A 22628-nucleotide genomic window follows, 5' to 3' on the forward strand; every position below is an offset into this window, starting at 1 on the left:
TGCAGTGATTGTTCGAGCTGCTGATTGTAAGAAGGTGTACCAGATTGAACTTGCTCCCAAAGAGAAAATTATCATCCTCATCTGTGGCAGGAACCACCATGTTCATCTATATCCATGGTCATCTCTTGATGGTTCAGAAGGCAATTTTGACATCAAACTCCCAGAAACTAAAGGCTGCCAACTTATAGTAGCTGCCACTCTAAAGAAGAGCTCCTCAACTTGCTTGTTTGTGGCTGTGAAACGACTGATTCTTTGTTATGAAATTCATAGAACTAAGCCTTTCCACAAAAAATTCAATGAAATTGTGGCTCCAGGAAGTGTACAATGGATGACAGTATTCAAAGACAGACTCTGTGTTGGCTACCCTTCTGGGTTCTATCTGTTGAACATCCAGGGAGATGGACAGTCTCTAAACCTGGTAAATCCTAATGATCCCTCACTTATGTTCCTCTCACAGCAGTCTTTTGATGCCCTTTGTGCTGTGGAACTCACTAATGAGGAATACCTGCTTTGCTTCAGCCATATGGGATTGTACGTGGATTCACAAGGTCGAAGGTCACGCATGCAGGAGCTAATGTGGCCTGCAACTCCTGTTGCCTGTAGTATGTATATGTTTTTCTGTTGCCATATCCCTGTTGTTGCTTTTCCCATCAAAAATCAGCATGTGTTCTCTTTTGCTTTGGTTTATCTTCTAATTTCCGCATTAGATAGCCAACTAAGAATTTACAATAGCTCTAATCCAATTTTCCCATAATAGAAGAAGCAGGTGATAAAAATATAGTACAGAGGCAAAGCAAGGCAAAAAGCAATTTTTAAGCATTTACAGTGTTTCATTGTCTGTGCTAAGCTCTACAATACAAGCAAAAAGAAAGATTTTGCCCTCAAGGAGCTTACAGTCTAATGTAGGAATACAACACAAAAACAAAAGGAAAGTGGGATGGAGGGGCAGTAGAAGGACCTATGAGGATGTGCCTGGTATTAGCATCTATTGTTGAACTCCAGGAACTCAAGGAAAATGAAAGTTGGTTAGACTTTGCCCCTCATCAAAATGGAGAGCCTTCTCCCTCCCTCCAACCTCACCAAAGAAGTCACCTGTGGGAGAAAGAGACAAAGTAGAAGACTATTCCAGGGGGAGTAGGCAGGAGGGGCTGATAGATGTTCTAGAATAAGACTGCAGATGAGGTACAGTGCTAAAGTCTAAAAACTTAGAGCCCAGCAGCTGAGTTTGGAACCAGGAAGAACTATCTTCAAATCCTGCATAATATATGCTGTTTTAGAAACTCTGGGCCAGTCAACTATTTTCTTAGTATTATAGACTAGTTTCTACGATACTAGATGACACAAGTGGTCCCAACATGCCCAGCTATTTATTGCTTAAACTACTTTAAGTTGGTCACAGAATTTCTGCCCAACCTGAGATGACTGCTGAACTCTGTAAAACAGAAGAAACATTGAGAATTATTTAATATAAATATCCCCCCCCCCCAAATCCTTATCTTCCATCTTAGAATCAATCTTGTGTATTGGTTCTAAGGCAAAAGAGCAGTAATGACTAGGTGATGGGGGTCAAGTGACTTGCCCAGGGTCACAGCTGGGATGTGTCTAAGGACAAATTTGAACCCAGGACCTCCCATCTCTGGGCCTGACTCTCAATCAACTGAGCCACCCAGCTGCCCCCTAATATTCATATTCTTAATAATAGCTTATATTTGTTATTTGCAAAGTGATCCTCAAGTATTCTCCTATGCTAAGATCTATCTATTCTGTCATCATATATCTTCTTTCAGATCAATCAGTTAATGAATAAGCATTTATTAAGCATTACTCTGTAAGGAATAGGGATATGAAGAAAGAGCAAAAATAGTCCCTGCTCTTATATTCAACTGGGCAAGACAGTTACATAAATAGGTGTGTACAAGATATATCGAGAGTAGATAAGTATGAGGTTGTCCAGAGGGGATCAGGAAATGCCTCTTGCAAAAGTGGCATTTGAGCTGTAGAGCCTAATAATCCATATTTGTGGCATTAGACAAAAGAACTGGTCATAAAACTTAAAGCTGAAAGAGGCCATTAGAAATCATTTAGACTTACTGTATCCTGATTCTATAGCTGAGGCTCGCTTCATTGATGTACCTTTACCTAAGATCATGTAGTAAGATAGCCAACATTTGAACACAGGGCTTCATCCTTCAAGTATCATGTTCTTTTCATTGCATCATATCACACAAAATGTCTGTTGTATCTGATAAAAAGGAATTACTGATGATTAAGATGACTTCTCGAGTCTTAAGAAAGACTTGATTAGGTGGGGACTGTCCAGATGAAGGCAAACAGGATGATAAAAGCCTTGAATACATGTTCTATTAGAATCAGCCAAAGGAGCCAGGGATGTAATTTAGTTTGAAGAAATAATTCAAGAAGGGTAGAATAGCTGTCTTCAAATTTGAAAGGCTGAGCAGGAGTGATTATACTATCTTCTGTTTGGCTCCAGAAGCATAAGGAGGAGCTACTGGAAGAAGTTGCAAACAGACTAGTTTAACCTTGATGTCCAATAGTGGAATGGGCAGTGGTGGTCTTCAAGCAAAGGCTGAATGGCAACTTACCTAATATATTAAGAGTTGGGATTCCTTTCAGGTATAGGTTGAGGTTCGTTATGACCCCCCAAACTCTGAAATGGGATAATAAAAAGTAGCTAGAGTATTTTTGATGGTCAAAGAAAATCTCTTTGTACTCTTGGAAGTTTGTGCCCTTGGTTTTCTGTTTAGATGTTAATGTTTAGAATAGTTAATAGATAGTTAATGTTTAGAAATAATAGTTATTAGAAATAGAATAGTTAATAGATAGTTAATGTTTAGAAAGCCAAGGCTCTACTTTAAAGCTATTCTTTTCTTGATATTTGCAGAAAAATTGTATTTAGGTTTAGAAATATTATCATGAGATAATTTTAACCATTTCAGATGCCTAAATATATAGAAATAATAGGCTTGGTGGGGAAGTACAGCATTTGAGAAACTAAAACTTTAAACAGTAAAAACGAATGCTAAAAATGCTAACAAGTGAATTGTTTTGGGGAAACATATTGTCAACCTTTCTCCACAGTTTATAGTAAACCTCAAATAGTTTAATAATTAAATGACTAGGACACGTATTAGGTACTGTGTTAAGTGCTAGGAAGACAAAGAGAAACAAGCAAAACAGTTCCTAACCTAAAGAAGCTTAGATTCCATAGGAAAAAGATAACATCTAAAAGGGAACAGAAAAGATGGGGGAGATTGGGTTACACAGGATGAAGCAGAATGATTGGTGATAAAGTGTAAAACTCCAGAGATTAAGTTCACACCAGAAGTAGAGAGAGAATTATAAATAATTCAGGATGTCAGAATATCCCAACATTAAATTTAAAATTTTAATTTAGTTTAATTTAAATTTAAAAGCTGTGCATCTAGATAAATTGAAAATAAAAGCTCTTCTCATAGATATTCAGTTAGATTAGCTATAAGGCAACTCTTAAAAATTGGATATTGATTTAATTAGTTTTGGTAACTCTAGTGAGAAACTTCCTCTGCCAGTGCAAATTGACACCGGCTGATAGAGGACATAGTTATTAAAACTGAAGAGCATTATTAATTTCTTTTAATTGCTTAACATTGGAACCTCTGATCTATTTTGTTGCTAATTTTGCTGAAAAGATAAAATACTAACTCTACAAAGGATAGGACATTTCAATATAAGGCAATTTTAATTCACTTCCATGTTGCCATCAGACTGCCACCTAGTGGGATGTTCTTCATTACCGTAGACATAATTGCTTTATGGATTTAAGAAGATAATCCAGGTGCAGGACAGAGCCTGTCCCTTATTGCTGGTAGAAGCATTGCTGACCTTTGACCACAAATTATAAGGTTTCCTATGGTCCAAACAACAAAAGTTATCAAGGTTAGTACTGTCCTTGACAGATAATTGAATAAAGAAATTAGATATTTTATTTTACATGTTAATGAGATAATATAGCATAATAGGAATAATATAGTATAATATATAGGGAGACAGTCTTGGAATCAAGAACTGAGTTCAAGGCTCCTGAACTAACATGTTTGGCCACGTTACCCTGGATAAGTTTTTTAATCCCCTTAATGGGCTAGGCAGTTATACGTATCAAACCAAGTGCCAGTCTGCATTGGTAGAGGGAATGTCTTCACTGAGAGTTCTCTAGGCCAGTGAAATCACAATCTAGTGTCCAAAAAAAGAGTAACGATTGATATATTGTCCTGTATCCAAAAAAATTCGAAGCTGCACAATTAGGCATAAACATGAGAGTTAGAACTTGATCTTTCTAGGGGAAAGAAAACATTTAACTGTCTCCATAATTCTCTCATGAATTCTCTCTTCATTGTCCTTCCCTACTTCCTCATTTCAACATACATTTATTAAACATCTATTGTATAAAAGAGTATATAGAATCCCCACATCACTTCCACCCTAAGAATGCTTAGCTGTCTTCAAAGCTGAACTAATGTCACTTCCTATGTGAACACTTTACTGATCCCATCATGTGTTAGTGCCAATTTTTCTTAAACTTAGCTTATCAGTACATTTGTTAAGAAAAGCAGTATAACACAATAGATATAATAGGAAGCTGATATTAGAGTTAAGATCTGGGTTCATACCCCAATCTGGACCTACAGAGACAAAATGAAACAGTCCTTGCCCTAATTGAATTTAGAGTCTACTTGGGGGATGCAGTGTGTATGTTTTCCTTTGGATCAGATCTTTAATTAGTTTCAGAGAGACGTAGCCAGTATGTACCTGAAATAGTTTGAACTTAACTCTCTGTCAGCTTTTTTTTTTTTTGTAGACAGATAAATATATATGAAATAACTTTAGAAAAAAAAGAAAGAACTAATCCCTGAGGAGATCTGGAAAGACTCCATATAGGAAATGATACTTGAATTTAGCCTTAAAGTCAGCTAAGCCTAGAGGTAGAGGGGGAGGGGAGGGAGTGGAAATACCAGGTATTCCGGGCTTTGAGGGGACATTGGAAATGGGTAGTCATATATATGGGTGAGGAGATAGCTATGAGGCCAGTTAGAATGTTATGTGTTGGGGGAAGATACAGAAGGAATAAGTAAATAGGAATTAGATTTTGGAAAACCTTAAATGGCACAACAAGCAAAAGTTCAGTACTTGAAAAGTGGTCCATTTAATTCTGTGTGTTCTAAACATCAGGAAACTAGGAAGGGTCCTAATAGCCCCCGTGTTCCACCCTCACTGTTCTTTTCCAATTTTTTGTGAACCTTTCTCTATACTGTACAACATAAAGATTCTAGATACGCTTTAGTAAGCACTCAAGTATTTTTTTTTTAAACCCTTACCTTCCATCTTGGAATCAATACTGTGTATTGGTTCCAAGGCAGAAGAGTGGTAAGGGCTAGGCATTGGGAGTCAAGTGACTTGCCCAGGGTCACACAGCTGGGAAGTGTTTGATGCCAGATTTGAACCTAGGACCTCCTGTCTCTAGGCCTGGCTCTCAATTCACTGAGCTACCCAGCTGCCCCCAGCTCTCAAGTATTAAAGGAAAATATTTTAAATATAGCCCTTGTTAACAGTGATAAACTGATATTTTTAAAATATCCTCAGGATAGTAATAGTCAAAGGAGGCCCTGATTTCATTTATGATCTAAATGAATCTGGGCAAGTCACTTTATCCTTTCTATCTATTGTGTATTGATAAAGTGAAAGCAATCATCCTTGTGCAATGTCACAGAATTTTAGGGGGAATTAAATAAAATAGTGTATTTAAATAATTTATTAGACAAAAAGACATTAGAGAAATGCATTTATTATTATCACTCTTGGTTATAGACTTCAGAAAAACACTAATACAGACTTGTGTCATTGGAGATAACTTGAAAATTTTATAAGGAACTTCTGGCATAAGCCATGTAAATGAGAGATTTACCTCTTCTAGCCAAATTTGACTAGAATAGTTGGCCTGTAAAGGACCCATGTGCTGGTCACTAGCTTTTCCTCCATTTTAGGAGTTCCTATGCCAGTCTTTCTTTTTTTCCCCTCTTTAATTCTTTTTATTTTTATCACTTGAAAAAGTTTTTGAATTCTATATTCTCTCCCTCTTCTGTCCTTTCCCCACTCATGAAAATACAAACAATGTGATAGCAATTATAAATGTGGACATGCAAAATATTTTCATATTAGCTATATTGCAACCCCCTCCCCCAAATGCAAGTAGTCCATTTGATTTGTACTGTGTTTTCAAAACATCAGGGTCCTAGTGGCCCCATTATTCCATTTCCACTCTTCTTTTTCTAGTTTAAGTGAAAATTGGAAAAAAAATATGCTTCATTCTGCACTCAGAGTACATCAGTTCTCTCTCTAGAGGTAGATAGCATTTTTCAAAATTGGTCCTTTGGAATTATCTTGGATCATTGTCTTCATCGGAATAACTAAGTTTTTCACAGTTGATCATCATTACAATATTGCTGTTGCTATGTACAGTGTTCCAACTGGTCCTTCTTACTTCACTTTGCATCAGTTCATATAACACTTCTCAGGTTTTTCTGAAATCATTCTTTTGTCATTTCTTACAGCACAATAATATGCCATCACAATCTTATGTCACAACTTGTTCAACCATTCCCCAATGGATGAACATCCCCATAATTTCCAATTCTTAGCCATCAAAGAAAGAGCTTCTATAAATATTTTGGTACATATTGGGTCCTTTTCTTTTTCCTTTGTCTGGGATACAGACCTAGTAATGTGGTATTGCCAGGTCAGAGGGTATGCATGGTTTTATAGCACTTTGGGCATAGTTCCAAATTGTTCTCCAGAATGACTGGACCAATTCACACCACCAGTATGCATTTAATGTCCTGATTTTTGCACCTCCAACATTTATCAGTTTTCTTTTTTTCTCTTATAATCCAATCTGAAAGTATGCACTAGTAAATATCTCAGAATTATTTCAATATGCATTTCTCTTAATCAATAGAAATTTGGAACATTTTTTTCTGTGCAACTATTAATAGTTTTGATTTTTTTCTTATGAAAAATGCCAGTTTATATCCTTTGACCATTTATAAAATGGGAAATGGCTCTTATTATTTTTTTAATAAATTGGGTTCATTTCCTTATATATTTGAGAAGTGAGGCCTTTAGCAGAGAAACTTGATACAAAAAATCTCTTTCCCAGTTCCCTGCTTTCTTTCTAATTTTAGCTTCATTTGTTTTGTTAAAAACTTTAAAATTATCCATTTAGGAAGCTGTGATCTTCACTATTCAGTTATAAATTTGTTCCTTATCTGACAGGTAACTTTTTCCATGCTCCTGATTTATTGACAGTATCATCCTTTATGTCCAAATAATTTAACTATTTTGATTTTATTACATATTCCACTCTATGCATAGTTTCTGCCACATTGCCTTGTATTTGCAGCAATTTTCATCCCAATAATAAGTTCTTACTTCAAAATCTTAGATCTTTGAGTTTATCAAAAGCTAGATTACTGTGCTTACTTACTACTGTGTATTGTGAACCTAATCTATTCCACTGATCCATCAGTTTATTTCTTAGCCAGTGGCAGATTTATTCTCATGTTTACCACTTTGTAATTAGTTTTAAATCTGGTTTTGCTAATGTCTTCACATTTTCTTTCATCGATTCCCCTGATAGTCTTGACTTTTTGTTTTTTCAGATGAATTTTATTTTCTGCCTCTACAAAATAATTCTTTGGTATTTTGGCACTAAAAGGTAGAATGGTACTGAGTCACTAAATTTAGATAGTAACTAAACTTTTATTATTTTGAGTTGGCCTAGCCACAATAAATTAATGTTTCCTCAGTTAATTAGATGTTTTAATTTTTTGTTTTGTAATTGCAGTCAGATAATTCCTGGGTTTGACTTGGCAGGTAGAGTCTCAACTGTTTTATATTGTCTATAATTCTTTTCATTGGAATTTTCCTTTCTCTTCCTGTTGGGTATTATTAGTAATATATAGAAATGATGATTCATGCGGATTTATTTTATATTCTGCAACTTTGCATTTTCTGTTGTTTTTCCATTGTTTGATCTCGTTTTTTTAGGTGATTCTCCAGAGTTCTTGAAGTGTACCATTATATTATCTACAAAGAGTGATGGTTTTTATAAGGGGTGGGGAAGGGGTTATTTTAAAAGTTGGACTGGATTATATTTAAAATAGGGTCGCCAGGAATTTAATTTATTCCAAAGAGATTTATTTATAAAATATAGGAAGTGAAATAAGAAAATCAAAGAGAGTATAGGGTAAGATATCTAGCTTAAGCCCTGAGTAATTTACTTCTGGCCCCTGGTTCAACCCGGGCAGGGAGAGTTAGGCCTTAGTCAGCCTCGGCCAAACCGAGGACCTGGGGAAGACTCTCTCAAAAGGTAGGTCTTTCCTGAGGCTAGTTTTTTTTTTCAGAAAATCCAGGAAAGGAGTCAGCCTTTTCACTCACCACGTGTCAATCCAAAGGAAGAGATTTAAGAACAGCTTCACCAGGAACAGGGTCTCAGGTCCCAGTCAGCAGATTCTTCTTCAGCTTCATTTCCAAAGAATGAAGAACTGCCTCTCACAGGAAGTTCAACTCCAAGTAGAACTCCAAGTAAAAAACTCACTCAGGAAGTTGTAACTTCCTTTAAAAGACACTTTCTTTTTCATCATTTCCTGTGCCTTCTAATTTTACATCTACCAATCACAGTTGAAGTTTTTCTTTAGGACTGCCTCGGGGCAGTCAGTTTAATTCTGATTTGTCACCCACTATTGTACATGTGAGTCACAGACCACCCCCACTCAAGTGTGATTGAGGTGTTTAAACCTTTGGTGATTTTTATCTAAAAATGGGCAGATCTCCCTACTCAACTTTAAGTAGAGTGTTTACGCTTTTGGTGATTAAATCTAAAAATGGGCAGGGGGGTTTTTAATTTTTACAATTGGGGGAAATTTAATTAATTTCATTTTCATAATCAGGGAAGGATTAAATTTAATCTTCACATTTTGTTTCCTCTTTGCCTATTTTTGATCCTTCAGTTTCTTCTATTTTATACCTACTATTTTTCATATACTATTGAATGATAGTATCTTTGGTTATCCTTATGTCACCCCTGATCTTTTTGAAAAGGCTTTTAGCTTATCCCCATTACAGATGATGATTGCTCTTGGTTTTAGATAGACACTGCTTATCATTTTAAGAAAGACTATTTATTCCTATGCTTTCTAGAGTTCCCTAGTGTTAGAGTTAGTTCAGGACAGAGACAGGACCCTCATTTTCCTAGTTTAATGTTCTTTCCACAGCTCGCTTCTTTTTTGGAAAAGGTTTGATGATAATAGTTTAAGGGGAAGAGGGACTAGAGGGGGCAGTGTTGTGTATGCACTAGCATTTTTTCTCTCTTTTAGATATAGACACAGTCTAGGTTTAATACTTTACAGTGTTACCTTGTTATCTCTGTGTAACTCCTCCAGTGTCACACAATGAACTTGAAAGCATTAGGTGTCCTAGAATCACAGAATGTTAGAACCTGTGAAGAAGCCTCTTGTTTGCCAACTTCCCCTTTATTTTATTGAGTGGGAAGAAACTAAGACTCAAGAAAGAGGAAAGGACTTGTCCAAGATCACAACACTATTTGTAGCAGAGCCATCAACAGAGTCATGAACTTCTAATTCTTAGTCTCATGCTTTTCCACTACATTTTCATAATAGAAGAAAAAATCTTATAAGTCACTTTTGTTCCTTTCAAATATATTCAGCGTTGACTAATCAGGTGTTAAAAGAAGAAAAAAATACCTTCAGAGATTTGTTTACTGAATAAATAAGAATATTTATTCATTAAAATACCTGTCAACAAATAGGTACTTCTGAGGTATTTGAAAATAGTTTTTTCTCTTTCATATTATACCACTACCTTTCCCAGATCATTTTACTTAACCTGTTAGTTTTCTCTCTTGTTAACAGAATTGTTTTTAGAACCTATATAAATTCCATATTGTGATTTTAGAATACTAAGAGTTTTTTGTATTAATATTTCTGAAAGACAGAAAATGTGGTCAGTTTCCTTCAATATGGTCATGACTTTTCTTTAGTTACAAAAATACCTAGCATTTAAGCATTCACAATATATGCTTTTCTTTGAACTTCAAAGGAAAGATCTAGAATGGGAATTTTGCATGTGATTTTTAGCCTATTATTTCAAAAGGAGCTGGTTTTGAATTTTAGTCATCTAAAAATGAAGACCAATAAAGCTTTTCAAATTGGATATAGAGATTCCATCCCTATAGCTTTTGAAACTTCACAGTTCACACACACACACACTTTGCCTTTCACTTTTATAAGTCTTGTCAAGTTTGACATATCTGAATTTTTCATGTAATTATTTTGTCTGTATTTGTTTTAGGTTGTAATTCTTCTTACATCACAGTATATAGTGAATATGGTGTGGATGTCTTTGATGTTTATACTATGGAATGGGTCCAGACGATAGGCCTGAGGAAGGTAAGGGAATCTATTTTATTGTCATTTTGTTGTAACATAAGAACTCCATAAATTATACATTATAATCAAAATTGCTCTTTTGTTTCCAAACCAGATCAGACCACTTAATATGGAAGGAACGCTTAATCTCCTTAACTGGGAACCTCCACGATTAATATACTTCAAGAATAAATTTTCAGGTAGGCAGAGAAGAAACAAACTTAAAAATTTTTCCTGTTTGATAGAATTATAGATTTCTACATATCTTAAAAAGAATTCACCTAAGTTCAGTGAATCCTTATGCTTCAGATTTGTGCTGTTCACCTTTGGTATGCTGATATACCTAAGAATAAATGATATCTCAGGTACACAGGCTATAGCCCATAATTACTGTGCATTATTTATTATTCATGTAGGAGCTGTACTCAGTGTGCCAGAAACTTCTGATAACAGTAAAAAACAAATGCTTCGGACCAGAAGTAAAAAGCGATTTGTCTTTAAGGTTCCTGAGGAAGAGAGATTACAGCAGAGGCGGTAAGAATTTAATCACTTAAAGCTTAGTTAGGTTAATTGTGATAGCCAAGAATATTTTTGCATATGAATGAATTTCTAAATATTTTCTTTTCCTCAGAGAGATGCTTAGAGACCCAGAATTGAGATCAAAGATGATATCAAACCCAACCAATTTCAATCACGTTGCTCATATGGGCCCAGGAGATGGAATGCAAGTACTCATGGACCTCCCTCTGGTAAATTAACTAAATTTACCCGATAAGCAAGGCATAAGGAATGGGAATGGAACTTAAATCCACAAAATATAAATGTTCTACACTTCCACTGTATTTTATTTCCTGACCACATTTGGCAGAGGAAGCTATACATAAGGCTTCTAAATCCTTTCCAAGGAAAACCGGACCTAGCTGTAAAGTAAAAAACTCTATATGCAAAAATAATCCAGTCCACATTGCTAACTGCCTATAAATAAGCATTTTACAAATGCTTGGCTTTATCTTTATCTGATAAAAGTAAAAGACTGAATTTCCTTCTCCCTCTATTTTGTCTTTTCCAAAACTACCTCCAGCAAACTTTAAGCACATCTATCACATAACTTCTGCCAAAATCTTTCACTAAATCACCATTTTTCAGCCAAAGACATTACTTTCTTTTTTGTGCCTCTCCGCTATTTCCTTTCCTAGAGTTGCTTAAGAATCAACTTGATGCGTGGTTTAATGGGGATATGATTGGGAATGCTGACTTTAAATGATCACCCTGTTGCAAATATTAATAATATGGAAATAGGTTTTGAACAATGATACATGTATATAACCCAGTGGAATTGCTCATTGGCTCTGGGAGGGGGCAGAGAGGAAGGGAGGGAAAGAGTGTGAATCATATAACCATGGGGAAAAATTCTAAATTAATTAAATAAATGAATTTTGTTGGAAATTTAAAAAAAATCAACCTGGTATACCCTGGGCCCTTTTTCAGTCTTGGAATTGTGTGAGAGGAGGCAGGTCATGGGCTGAGGCCCAAAGACCTAACTGCAAGTTCTAACTCTTCTCCTCAGTAGCCATGTGACCCTGATAGGTCCCATCACCTTCCTAGGTCCAGCCTCTTCCTTGGCTTTTGAGCTAAGAGCATTGTACTCAAACTGCCCATTGCCAGCATTGTTTTGAGGAAAGCACCATGAAAAAATCTAAACTCTTAGAGGGGGCATAGGTGTAGTGTCCCAGTAATAAAGAGGAAGAAAACTATTCAGCCCAATAAAAGTATTTAGTAAATGTCCTCTATATGCACAGCACTTGGCCAGGTTTGAGGTTTGGGGGGAATAAGGGATGATAGGGGCATCTAGACTTGTGATTTCATTAGTGTAGGAAACCCCTGATGAGGAAACTCCTTCCACCATTGTGAGAGGAGTTCTGCACCTTAAAACTCTTAACTCTTTCCTGAGGTCTGTGAAGTAAAGTGACTTGTCTAAATCACAAAGCCAAGATGAGTCAGAGACCACCCTCAATCTTTGGCCTTCTTGGCTGAGGCTCATTCTGCCCATGGTCCATTTTGCTCTATAGAAACTAGAGAGAGAAAGAGATCAAACTAGGTCATCCTCTAGGCCTCATCCTTGTCTTTAAGAAACTTACAGTGTACTATCCTGGAGCATATATTGTATAACTAGATAAGTAAATATTGAACACTTTAACAGAGACAGTGATGTAAAAAAAGAGGCTGAGGAGAAATGGATAGAGAAAAAAACAAGGAAAAAGCAATGCCACAAAAGCCAAAGAGAAAGACAGTATCTAGAAGAGAGATATCCAGTTCCACGAAAAATTATGAGCAAAGAATTGGACTTGGTGCCAGGAATATAAAGATTAAAAAATGACCACTTGCTCTCAAAGAATTTACTTTTTACAGAGGGGAATACCAAAATCTATAAGGAAGGTCAAGAAGGATGATGACTGAGAAAGATGTATCATATTTAGCAATTAGAGAATAGTTTCAGTCAAACTATGGGTTCAGAAGCCAGAATGAAAATGATTGAAAAATGATTTATAAATTGAGAACTGGGAGCTAGTATAGGCAGTCTTATGTTGATGTTAATCAATTTTTTTAGGATATCTAAACTCTTAGAATTTCAGCTCTCTCACAAAATAAAATATATGCTACCAAGTCCTAAATAACATGAAAGGATAGTGGTATATCCTTTTACTAGCCTATTTCCAAAAATCTTGTATGTTTTCTGTAATTAAAATATTGTTACATGCTGTGTCCATCAGTTGTCTAGCTAGTGAGATCAAGAGCTAACCCATATATTCAATGGTATCCATATGCTAACAGGTCTAGAAGGGGCTCCAGCAATCCCAATGAAGTCCTTTTGTAAGATTACTGGGAGGACATGAACAAGAGATACATAGACTGTGTGAATAAATAGCTTCCATTTTTGTGGTGCTTTGAGATTTACAGAATGCTTTTTTGTGACCACTCTTGGAGATGACTGACCACAAAGGCCCAAGGATTGAGGTAGTACCTAGATGTGGTGACCCTGGTGGTGAAAACCACACATTTACATAGTGTTTCAAAGTTTACTTTAGTCTCTTATGCTGTAAAAATCATCTTCCTTTTTTTAATGGGACCTCGAAAGTATTTGTTTGCCTAGCCCAGACAACCTTAACCATCCTCTCAAATTGATCCTTGTATCATTTTTTGACCTTAATCCACAACTTATACTACTTATCTCAATAAAAATAGGTCATAATGACTATGGTTTGGGCATTTGTAGATAATGTTTTATGTTGCATTTTCAACTATAGAGCGTATTACCTTCCTCACAAGAAGAAAAGGCTGGCCCTTCCTCAGCCAACCTCTCTCGGCAACCACAGTCAAGGAGTAAGACCTACGTTTCATGGCCCTCTTCAGGTATTAATTACAATCCAGATAATCTTAGAAATTCATCTATTAGATGTAATTCCTTGAGGTCAGAAACAGTGCATTGCACATTAGACAATAAGCATTTTTAAGTGCCTACTATGTGCCAAGCACTGTGCTGACGTTGTAGAAAGGCAAGAGACACATCTGTGCCACCAAAGATCTCCTAATATAATGGGGAAGATAACAGGCAAATAAATTTATATGTACTATAAACAGAATAAATAGGAAATAGCTAATCAAGAGGGGTTGGGAAAGGCTTCCAATAGAAGGTGAGATTAAGGCAGGAATGAGACAGCCAAAGAAAATGCTTTGAGCTGACAGATGGGGTATCTTTTTTGTGGACTTAGTAAGGCATTTAGTCAATATCTGTTGTTGTACGAACATATATTCATCATGCACTTACCTGTTAGCTTTATGGGCACCACAGGAGAAAAGGGATGAGAGATACAAAGGACAGTGTAATGTTTTAATTTTTACTTAAGTTATAAACATTCCTTTTCCTATAGGTGGAGGTGACCTGGGAGTGACCATACCTCTAAGAAGTATGTCTGATCCTGACCAGGATTTTGACAAAGAGGTAAAATTTGCCTTGTCAAACTAAAGCTGTATTTTATAAATTTATTACCATTATATGTGATAATTAGTATATAATTATATAATAGGAATTATATATATGACCATTTCATTATATAAATTTCTGTATTATATACTCAAATTCTTTAGGAAAAAAGCATTTGAGTTATAAAATGTTCACCATTCCCCACTTCCTAAAATAGCAGCAAAGATGGGGATGGGTGGAGGTAGGAATACTAATATTTTTATCACATTTTTCATTTTCATCTATACCCATTCATATATGAATGAGAACAAAAACAGAAACAAAAGTAGACAATTCAACAAAATATAACAAAAAGTGAATGTAAGTTTTTGTATGAGTAACATACTCATTTACTGTACATATTAACTTTTTTTTTTCTTAAACCATTACTTAGAATCAATAGGCAGTTCCAAGACAGAAGAGCAGGAAGGACTAGGCAATAAGGCTTAAGTGACTTGTCTATAGTCACACAGCTAGGAAGTATCTGAAGTATGATTTGAACTCAGGACCTCCCATCTCTATGCCTGGCTCATCAATCCACTGAGCCACCTAACTGCCCTCTATACTAACTTTTAATAAGATAGAAACAAAATTGTCAAATGTACTCTGCTGTGGGTTGCATTCCTGTTTAATGTTTGTATTTATGTGGATGTAAAAATATGTATATTCTTTTGTTTCTGCTTTCTTTGTTCTGCATCACTTCATCCAAACCTTCCCACCTTTTTTAGGCTATCAGTACTCTGTATACTAGCCCTGTGATTTTATTGGTATAAGGAACTTCCAAAGAAGAAAACCCTTCTACCAGTGTAGATTAGCAGAAGTCCTGAAACTTAGGGTTGTAAAGAGTTGCATAGGGCACTGGGAGGCTAAGTGGCTTGTTCTCATGCATGCAGTTGATGTAACTGCAAAGGCCCTTGCTTTCAGATTAGTTGGAGCCCTTTGCTTCCCAGATTCTAAGTAGGTACGAACCTTGCAGGAGCACCAAGTTTCCTAAACTGATGGAGACTCATAGGCACATTATGCTCAAGTTGGTTGTCGCAGGTATTTGTGGAGGAAATTTCTCAGTATTTTCCAGGTTTCTGGTTATTGAGGGAAGAAGGGAGAGAGGGATGGAACCTATAGCAATGAATACTGCCTGCCTGCCCAGGAGAAAAAATTTGTTGCAAAATAGCAACAAAATAGTGATGGTTTTGTCCTTCAGTACCTGGTCCAGGCAGACTCCCCCTCTTCCACCCTCTATGGTGTGAGCTCAGCAGTTTTTTTGTCACTTAATAGGTGTGTGGTCTGTAGGAATGGTTAGAGATACTAAATTCATGAATTTTTAGCTGACTGGACCTTAAGTACCATCTAGTCCAATCCTTCATTTTACAAAGAAAGAAACTGAGGCCCAGAAAGATGAAGTCATCCCAGGTTCACACAAGTAGTTAGCAACAGAGCAGGGATTTGGCCCTTTGGCCTATCTCCAGCACTCTCTGCCTTCAGGATCTTGTTCCCATTTAATTCTGAACATGCCTCTAGCATGGTTTGAAGTCCCCAAAGCTAAGTTACCTCAAGGATAAAACTAGACTTCACCCCAGCTCCCCAGTAAAATTAAGGTCTGGATGAATTGATCTCCAGGATTCTTTCCAACTCTTAATCCTACAGTCCTTTATGAAGTGATATCATCATAATGTGGCAGCTGTGAGCTCCTGGGCACATTTGCTAGACAAGGAAGTTCAACGTTTACCCTTTAGCCTAGAATTGAAAATCTAATGTTTGAAATTCTTTGGTAAAAGCATACATGGAGGTTGTTTGGGGGAATATTCATCATTATTTCTTCTCCTTTAACAGCCGGATTCTGATTCCACCAAACACTCTACTCCATCTAACAGCTCCAATCCAAGTGGTCCTCCCAGTCCCAATTCTCCACATAGAAATCAGCTTACGCTTGATGGACTAGATCAATCAACCTGCGATGCCTAACACTCCAGCCTCCAGTGCATCAGCTTCACATTCCCAGCACTGCACCGAGTATTTGGAAACTCATGGAGCAAGCATGTATCAGATGATAGTGCCAAGAGAGGTACTCAGTCTCTAGTGTTGCACAAGAAAATAAATATCCAGATTGTAGATAAAAAAAATGGAAATGAAAGCAAATTATTATTACAATAATAATCACTTTTTTTTTTTTTTTGCAAGATTGGGCAGTTGCGATAGTTAAGATGTATTCATTTCTGCACAGCTGTGATATAAATCTGTTACATATAAGCATTAAATAAAACCAATAAATAATCTCTTCTGCCAAGAAAGGAATAGAAGAGAAAAAATACTGGTAGTATGGATGCTAAACAGTATTGACAATATTATTTTTCTATAGAATGATGTAATGTCTCATTAGCAGGAAATCCTTTTAGACAGAATATGGGCCTTTGCATAGGAAGTACACACAAAGGACCTGTTACATCCTCAGATAAATATACTTTTCCCTTTTTCCTGTAACTCTTTTGGGAAAATAATAGGAAACTGTACATTGTTCCCAGCATCACTAGAATCATGAAGTCAAAAGAAAGCTGAGGTTAATTTGTGGCCTTTCGACTCATTTAGCCATTATATATTCAGCTGCAGAAACATCTTTCTACCAACTTTTTAGTCATGTATATAAGACTGTTACCAGTAACATCTCCCCCTTTCCCTTTTCAGCCTGCCAACTGCTTTTTATTCCATCCTCAATTATGGCACTGGTCAGGGCTTTTAAGACATCAGAAATGTTGTGAAAGTTTTATTCTTTATTTCTCATTTCCTTTTTTTTTTGAGAAGTAGCGCGCTCTCTCATGCATACATATGCATTATATGTATGGTGTGTGTGTGTGTGTGTGTGTGTGTGTGTGTGTGTGTGTGTGTGTGTGTGTGTTCTTCTTTACAAAGGTCAAATGAGAGCTAAAAAATGTGGGAGCAGCTTTTCTCATCATCTCTCACCTGCATGGAGACCCCATGATTACTAAATGAGTATGGATCATGTAGAAAAACGCACAGCACACTCCTAAAGATTTCCCATGGCCCATGTGCAGTGGTTGTGTTTTGTGTGGCTATTTAATCTCACACTTCCTTATATTCTCCATTTAGCGACCACATTTGTGACCACATCTCATTAAAAGCTTGTAATTAATTCCATGGCTGGCCTGTCCAGTTTTTCATTGACCCATTAGTGTGCCTTTTGCCCCAATTATGACAGTTGGTCATCACTTACTGAAAGTTTGGTTTTAATGGACTAATTAATAATGCTATACCATTGTTTTTTATTCCCACCCCCCCACCCCCCACAAAAAAAAACCCACTGTAAATGATGTGCACTTGTTTTTAGTTGAAATTGAGTGTTCTAGTCCACATTTAAGTCCTATAACATTTAAGTGTCTGACAGACAGTACTGGCTCTTTCCTCAGATTCTCCATAAAGGGGCTCCTTTGGAGCTGGACACTACTGCTTTGGGGGGGAGGGGATCTGGTTTTTACTTTTTTAATGTAAGTCTGAGTCTTTGTAATTATTGAACTGTGAGAACATTTTTGAACAATTTACTTGTCAATAAAGCAGAAGAGGGAGGTTTTAAAGTTCATAGTGGTCTGTCTTTACCTAAAAACCTACTACATGGATTCAACTCTAGACATTTATAAAGTAGATCATATGTGAGTTACCTAATAAAACCACCATGCTGGAAATTCTTATCTGCATCTAGACTAGTAGCTCATATCTCTGTAAAAATTTAAGGTTTACAAAGAAAACCTTTTTTTTTATAAGAACTCTTTAGGGTAAGAAGTAGAAATATTATTATTCCCATTTTGACGATAAGAAAACTTGACTTTTTCTTGACAAAGATACTAGAATGATTTGTGGTTTCCTTCTCTAGCTCAGATAAGGCAACTGAGGCAAACAGTGTTTAGTGACTTGCCCAAGGTCGCATAGGTAGTAAGAGCCTAAGGCCAGATTTGAACTAAAGAAGATACGTTTTCCAGACTCCATGCCTGGTACTCTATCCACTACACCACCTAGCTACCCCAGATCATAGATTTATAGATTTATCAACAGATTTAGAGGGGGAATAAACCTCAAAAGTTCTACAAACCAACACACACTCCAACCCCAATTACAGATGAGCAAACAGAGGCCAAGTGACTTGCCCAGGGCATAGCTAGTAAGTCTCTGGTAGGATTTTAACTCAGGTCTTTCTGCCTGAAGCCAGTGCTCTCTCCAATACAAAGTCTCCAGGGACATTGTGACTTCTCTACTTAATAGAGTGCTGGTGGTGACTGTCCCTTTGGTAGGAAAGAAGTAGTGACTTGGCCCTCCAGTGACTCTTCCTCAATAGTCGGAAAATATACCAACATGTTGTCAGTTTAACATCTTTTAATGAAAAAGGCTGGCTCCAATTCTTTCTTTAGCTTTCCTTGGGTGGTGGCAAGGCCAGAGCTGCACCCACCACTCATCTGCAGGGAGAGGCAGGCTTTCCTTTCCTTCTCCCTCACCCTGTTTGGAGGATGGGTCATAGGCCCTCTCCCTAGTTTCTTTCCTGGGAACCCCAAGCCTAAAAGGAAACAAATAGTTCTTCATCAGAGCTAGAAGGAAACAAAGGTTTTGTAGAGGAGGAAACAGGCCCAGAAAAAGAGACTTACTCAAGGTGAATCAGTGGCAGGGTTAGAACTTGGTTCTCTCAATATTCAGTTGTGGGCTTAAGAGAAAGAAGTGAGTCCTGTGGGGAAGGAATGCATGGCTGTATGGGATGGAGGTGGGGGGAACCCACAAGAACTCTGGGTGGTCTGGTTTCTATTTTAAAGCACGCTCTGAGGTGTGATCTGGTTGGAAAATGCACAGATGCACCCTACTCTGGAAAACACCATTATGGAAGATGGCCTGCTTATCCAGCCAGAGAGACTCAGGTTGTTGGGGATCGGGGTACAGAGAGCCCTAGGCCCCATCTCATGGTAGAGACCAGGCAAGAGACAAAAAGGCTGACAGCAGCTCGGGTGCTTCCCTCTTTCCCATGCAGGCTGGGCTCCCGGGGCCTCACCAAAGCAAGGGCTGATGGCAGGAGAGCCTTAGATGTCTGCTTCAAACAATGGGTTAATGAAGTAGCTGCCACTGCTGGGGGGGCCCTTTGGAGATGGGGCAGCATCTTCCACAACCTAATGGGGAGAAAGGCAGAGACACAGATGAAGAGGGACAAAGGCAGGGGCACACACACACACACACAGGCACAGAGAGACGAGCACAGAGGGACAGAATTGGAGACAACAGACATGGGGAAGCAGAACAAGATGCAGGCAAAAAGCAAACACGAAGTGACAAATCAAGAGACAGACATTCAAAGAAATGAACACCAGCTCAGAGAGAAAACAGTGAGGGTGGAACAATCCCAACACCACCACTCTTATTATCTGTCTCTTCTTTACAACCAAGCTCCCCACGTCCAGAAGCTGTTCAGAGATCCCAATTCCTGGCCGGACCTTGTAGCCAGGGCCACGGCCACGGTGGAGTGAGTGCCTAAGAAGCAGGGGGATCGCTGGCCCCCAAACCTTTGTGAGTCTGGGGTAGAGGAGGATGGAGAGGACACCCCGATGACTTCCTGCTGAAGACCAGGACAGACCCAATACCATGCCTAGCTCTTGACTTGCCTAGCTGTGTGACAACCTCTGACCCCCGATAACTTTTGGGTCTCCCCAAAACTATACATCCCATGGCACCCCAGGATTGACCCCTCATCTTGTTCTCTAAAGTTCTGTGACCCTGTCATTGGCTGGGGAACACATCTGCTCACCACTTCTTCTCTGGGGCCAGGAGCCAGGACTGAGGCAAGGCCTGGACTGTCAAAAATGGGGTTGTCGAAGCCCAGGTTCCCTTGGTCCAATGCGGGTTCTGATCTCTGCCACAGGGTGGGGACCGACAGGGGCCACAGCCTAGAGGCCAAGAAAGGGAACATCAGGCAAGCCCCGAAAAGAGGATGTACCTTTCCTGCCCCATAACCTCCCTTACCACCTTGAACCCAAGTCCCCTTCCCTCGAGCAGCAAGACCCAGGAGCACTAACCGGCTGGCCTTTCCCTTCCTGAACCTCACTTTGCTCTCTTGTAAGACACAGATAATTAAAGAATCAGTAGCGAGAAGAGATAAAAACTCATCTAGTCTAACATCCTTCATTTTACAGATGAGGAAATTGAGGTCCAGAATGGGAAGAGTCCACTCCAACATTATGCTGATTATAAAGAAAAGAGCCAGGGTCCAAATCCAGATCCTGTCATCTCAAAGTCCTCTGCTCCTCCAGTCATCTGGAAGATGGGGAGACAACAGGAAGGCATGGGAATGATGGCAGCTAGGTTTGCAAAATACTTTACACATTATCTCAATTGAAGTCGGTACTATTATTTATATCCATTTTACAGATGAGGAAACTAAGGATAAGAGAAGTGTTACTAGCTAGCAAGCGTCTGAGGCAGGATTTGAACTCTTGTCTCCCTGACACCTAGTCCAGCAGTCTATCCACTGTGCTACCTAGCTGCCCTGTTTAGGCTACATATTGCAGAATAGTATAAGGGCAGTACTATAGTATGGCTCTCCTAGATTAGAAACCATTATGTCTTTATTGTTATTCAGTCATTTTAGTTGTGTCTGACTCATCATGACCCCATTTGGGGTTTTCTTAGCAAAGGTAATGGAACTGTTTGCCATTTCCTTCTCCAGCTCATTTTACAGATGAGGAAAGAGAGGCAAACAGGGTAAAGTGACATGAACAGGACAATTATTTTCCCCCATCTATTTCTATTCCTCTCTAATTCCTCAGACAGAAAGGAGTTTCTCCCTGAATTTTCTATGCAATTCCACCCCAGAAAAGGGGCTCTCTCTCTGATAAGAGGGGAAAAAAGTTTTCCCCAGGAAATTATCTCTTGAGTTGATAATAAAGCCAGATGGGGCAATTAGCTAGCAGAGTGGATAGAGAGCTGGTGTGGAGTTGGGACATCCCAGATTCAAATCTGACCTCTGACACTTCCTAGCTAGGTGACCCTGGGAAAGTCACTTTCCCCCAATTACCTAGCCCTTACCACTCTTGCCTTAGAACTGATATTAAATTTCAATTTTAAAACAGAAGGAAAGGATTTTTAAAAGGAAAGAAAGCCAAATAACAGTTTTCCATACAGGTGAGCCCACAGATTTCAGACCTAGGTACTATTCTTATATGATTAATTAGTTAGGCCTGTCCCTCCTCAAATTATTGTGGATCTTCTTATGTGTTTGTGTGTACCTTAGTGCTACTCCTCGGAATGCTGCCCTTTCCCCAGTTGAATGTAAGAGCCTTGAGAGCAGGCAGGAACTATTTTTCTGGATGGGAGCATCTATATAGGGGACATTTCTTGGCATTAAAAAAGGGTCGGACTCAGAATGGATAGGACAATTTTTCTAGTCAGGCATTTAGGTCCCTCCGCAGTTGTCCAGTCTACCTTTTCAGCCTCATCTCCCCCCAACTCTCTCCCACATGCTGCTTCTGCCCCAACCTAACTGTTCTCATCTCTAGGACACAGCAAACTCCATCCTCCATGACCCCATGTCTTTTCTGACCCAAAATGCCCTACTCCTTCCTTTTTGCCCATTCCAATCCTACCTGACTTCCAACTTTCTCATTTTTTTTAAACTCTCTCCTTCCATCTTAGAATCAATATTGGTTCTAAAGCAGAAGAGTGGTAAGGGCTAGGCAATGGGGGTTAAGTGACTTGCCCAGGATCACACAGCTGGGAAGTGTTTGAGGTCAGATTTGAACCCAGGACCTCCCATCTCTGGGCCTGAATCCCAATCCACTGAGCCACCCATCTGCCCCCTAAACTTTCTCATTTTGAACAAGCATTCTTTGGTAGTTTCAGGACTCAGTGACTTCCCCTTCTCAGTGTCCCATTTGCACCCAGATAGCTGTGCACTACGTTTTGTTTAATTCCATAGGATACTTGAATGTCTCTGAAGGGGTGGGTATGGGGGTGGGGGGTCTGTCTCTCCTCAGACTGTGAACTTCCTGAGGAGAGCGCCATCTATCCCTCCTCCATCTCCTCTAGACTGAGTTCCTTGAGGACAGGACCTTGATTCTTACTTTTTTCTAGAT

The 22628-nt window shown here is 38.3% G+C and overlaps 2 protein-coding genes across 6 annotated transcripts in view; one reads left to right on the forward strand and one right to left on the reverse strand.

Annotated features, from left to right (window-relative positions):
• Positions 1-18107, forward strand: part of CDC42BPB (CDC42 binding protein kinase beta) — a 183430-nt gene extending 165323 nt beyond the window's left edge. Inside the window, exons 30-37 of the mRNA XM_001366950.5 lie at positions 6-602; positions 10423-10520; positions 10615-10699; positions 10916-11033; positions 11131-11248; positions 13805-13910; positions 14429-14499; positions 16351-18107. Coding sequence (XP_001366987.1) covers positions 6-602; positions 10423-10520; positions 10615-10699; positions 10916-11033; positions 11131-11248; positions 13805-13910; positions 14429-14499; positions 16351-16482 — 1325 coding nt within the window. The 3' untranslated portion in view covers positions 16483-18107. The remainder of the gene's footprint in view (positions 1-5; positions 603-10422; positions 10521-10614; positions 10700-10915; positions 11034-11130; positions 11249-13804; positions 13911-14428; positions 14500-16350) is intronic.
• Positions 18108-18879: 772 nt separating this feature from the next.
• Positions 18880-22628, reverse strand: part of AMN (amnion associated transmembrane protein) — an 80734-nt gene continuing 76985 nt past the window's right edge. Inside the window, exons 11-14 of one of the 5 annotated variants that reach the window (XR_001626666.2) lie at positions 20306-20444; positions 19559-19673; positions 19164-19240; positions 18880-19075 (exon numbers count right to left, since the gene is read on the reverse strand). Coding sequence is in view for 3 of the 5 variants with exons in the window: in XM_007473530.3 (XP_007473592.1) it covers positions 19587-19673; positions 20306-20444 (226 nt within the window). In the remaining 2 variants the exon portion in view is untranslated. Of the gene's footprint in view, positions 19674-20305; positions 20445-22628 lie in introns of all 5 variants that reach the window. The other 4 variants (XR_457623.3, XM_007473530.3, XM_007473529.3 and 1 more) reach the window with 4 other exon arrangements.

This window comes from Monodelphis domestica, chromosome 1, assembly GCF_027887165.1.
Source record: "Monodelphis domestica isolate mMonDom1 chromosome 1, mMonDom1.pri, whole genome shotgun sequence".
NCBI classification, from domain to species: Eukaryota; Metazoa; Chordata; class Mammalia; order Didelphimorphia; family Didelphidae; genus Monodelphis; species Monodelphis domestica.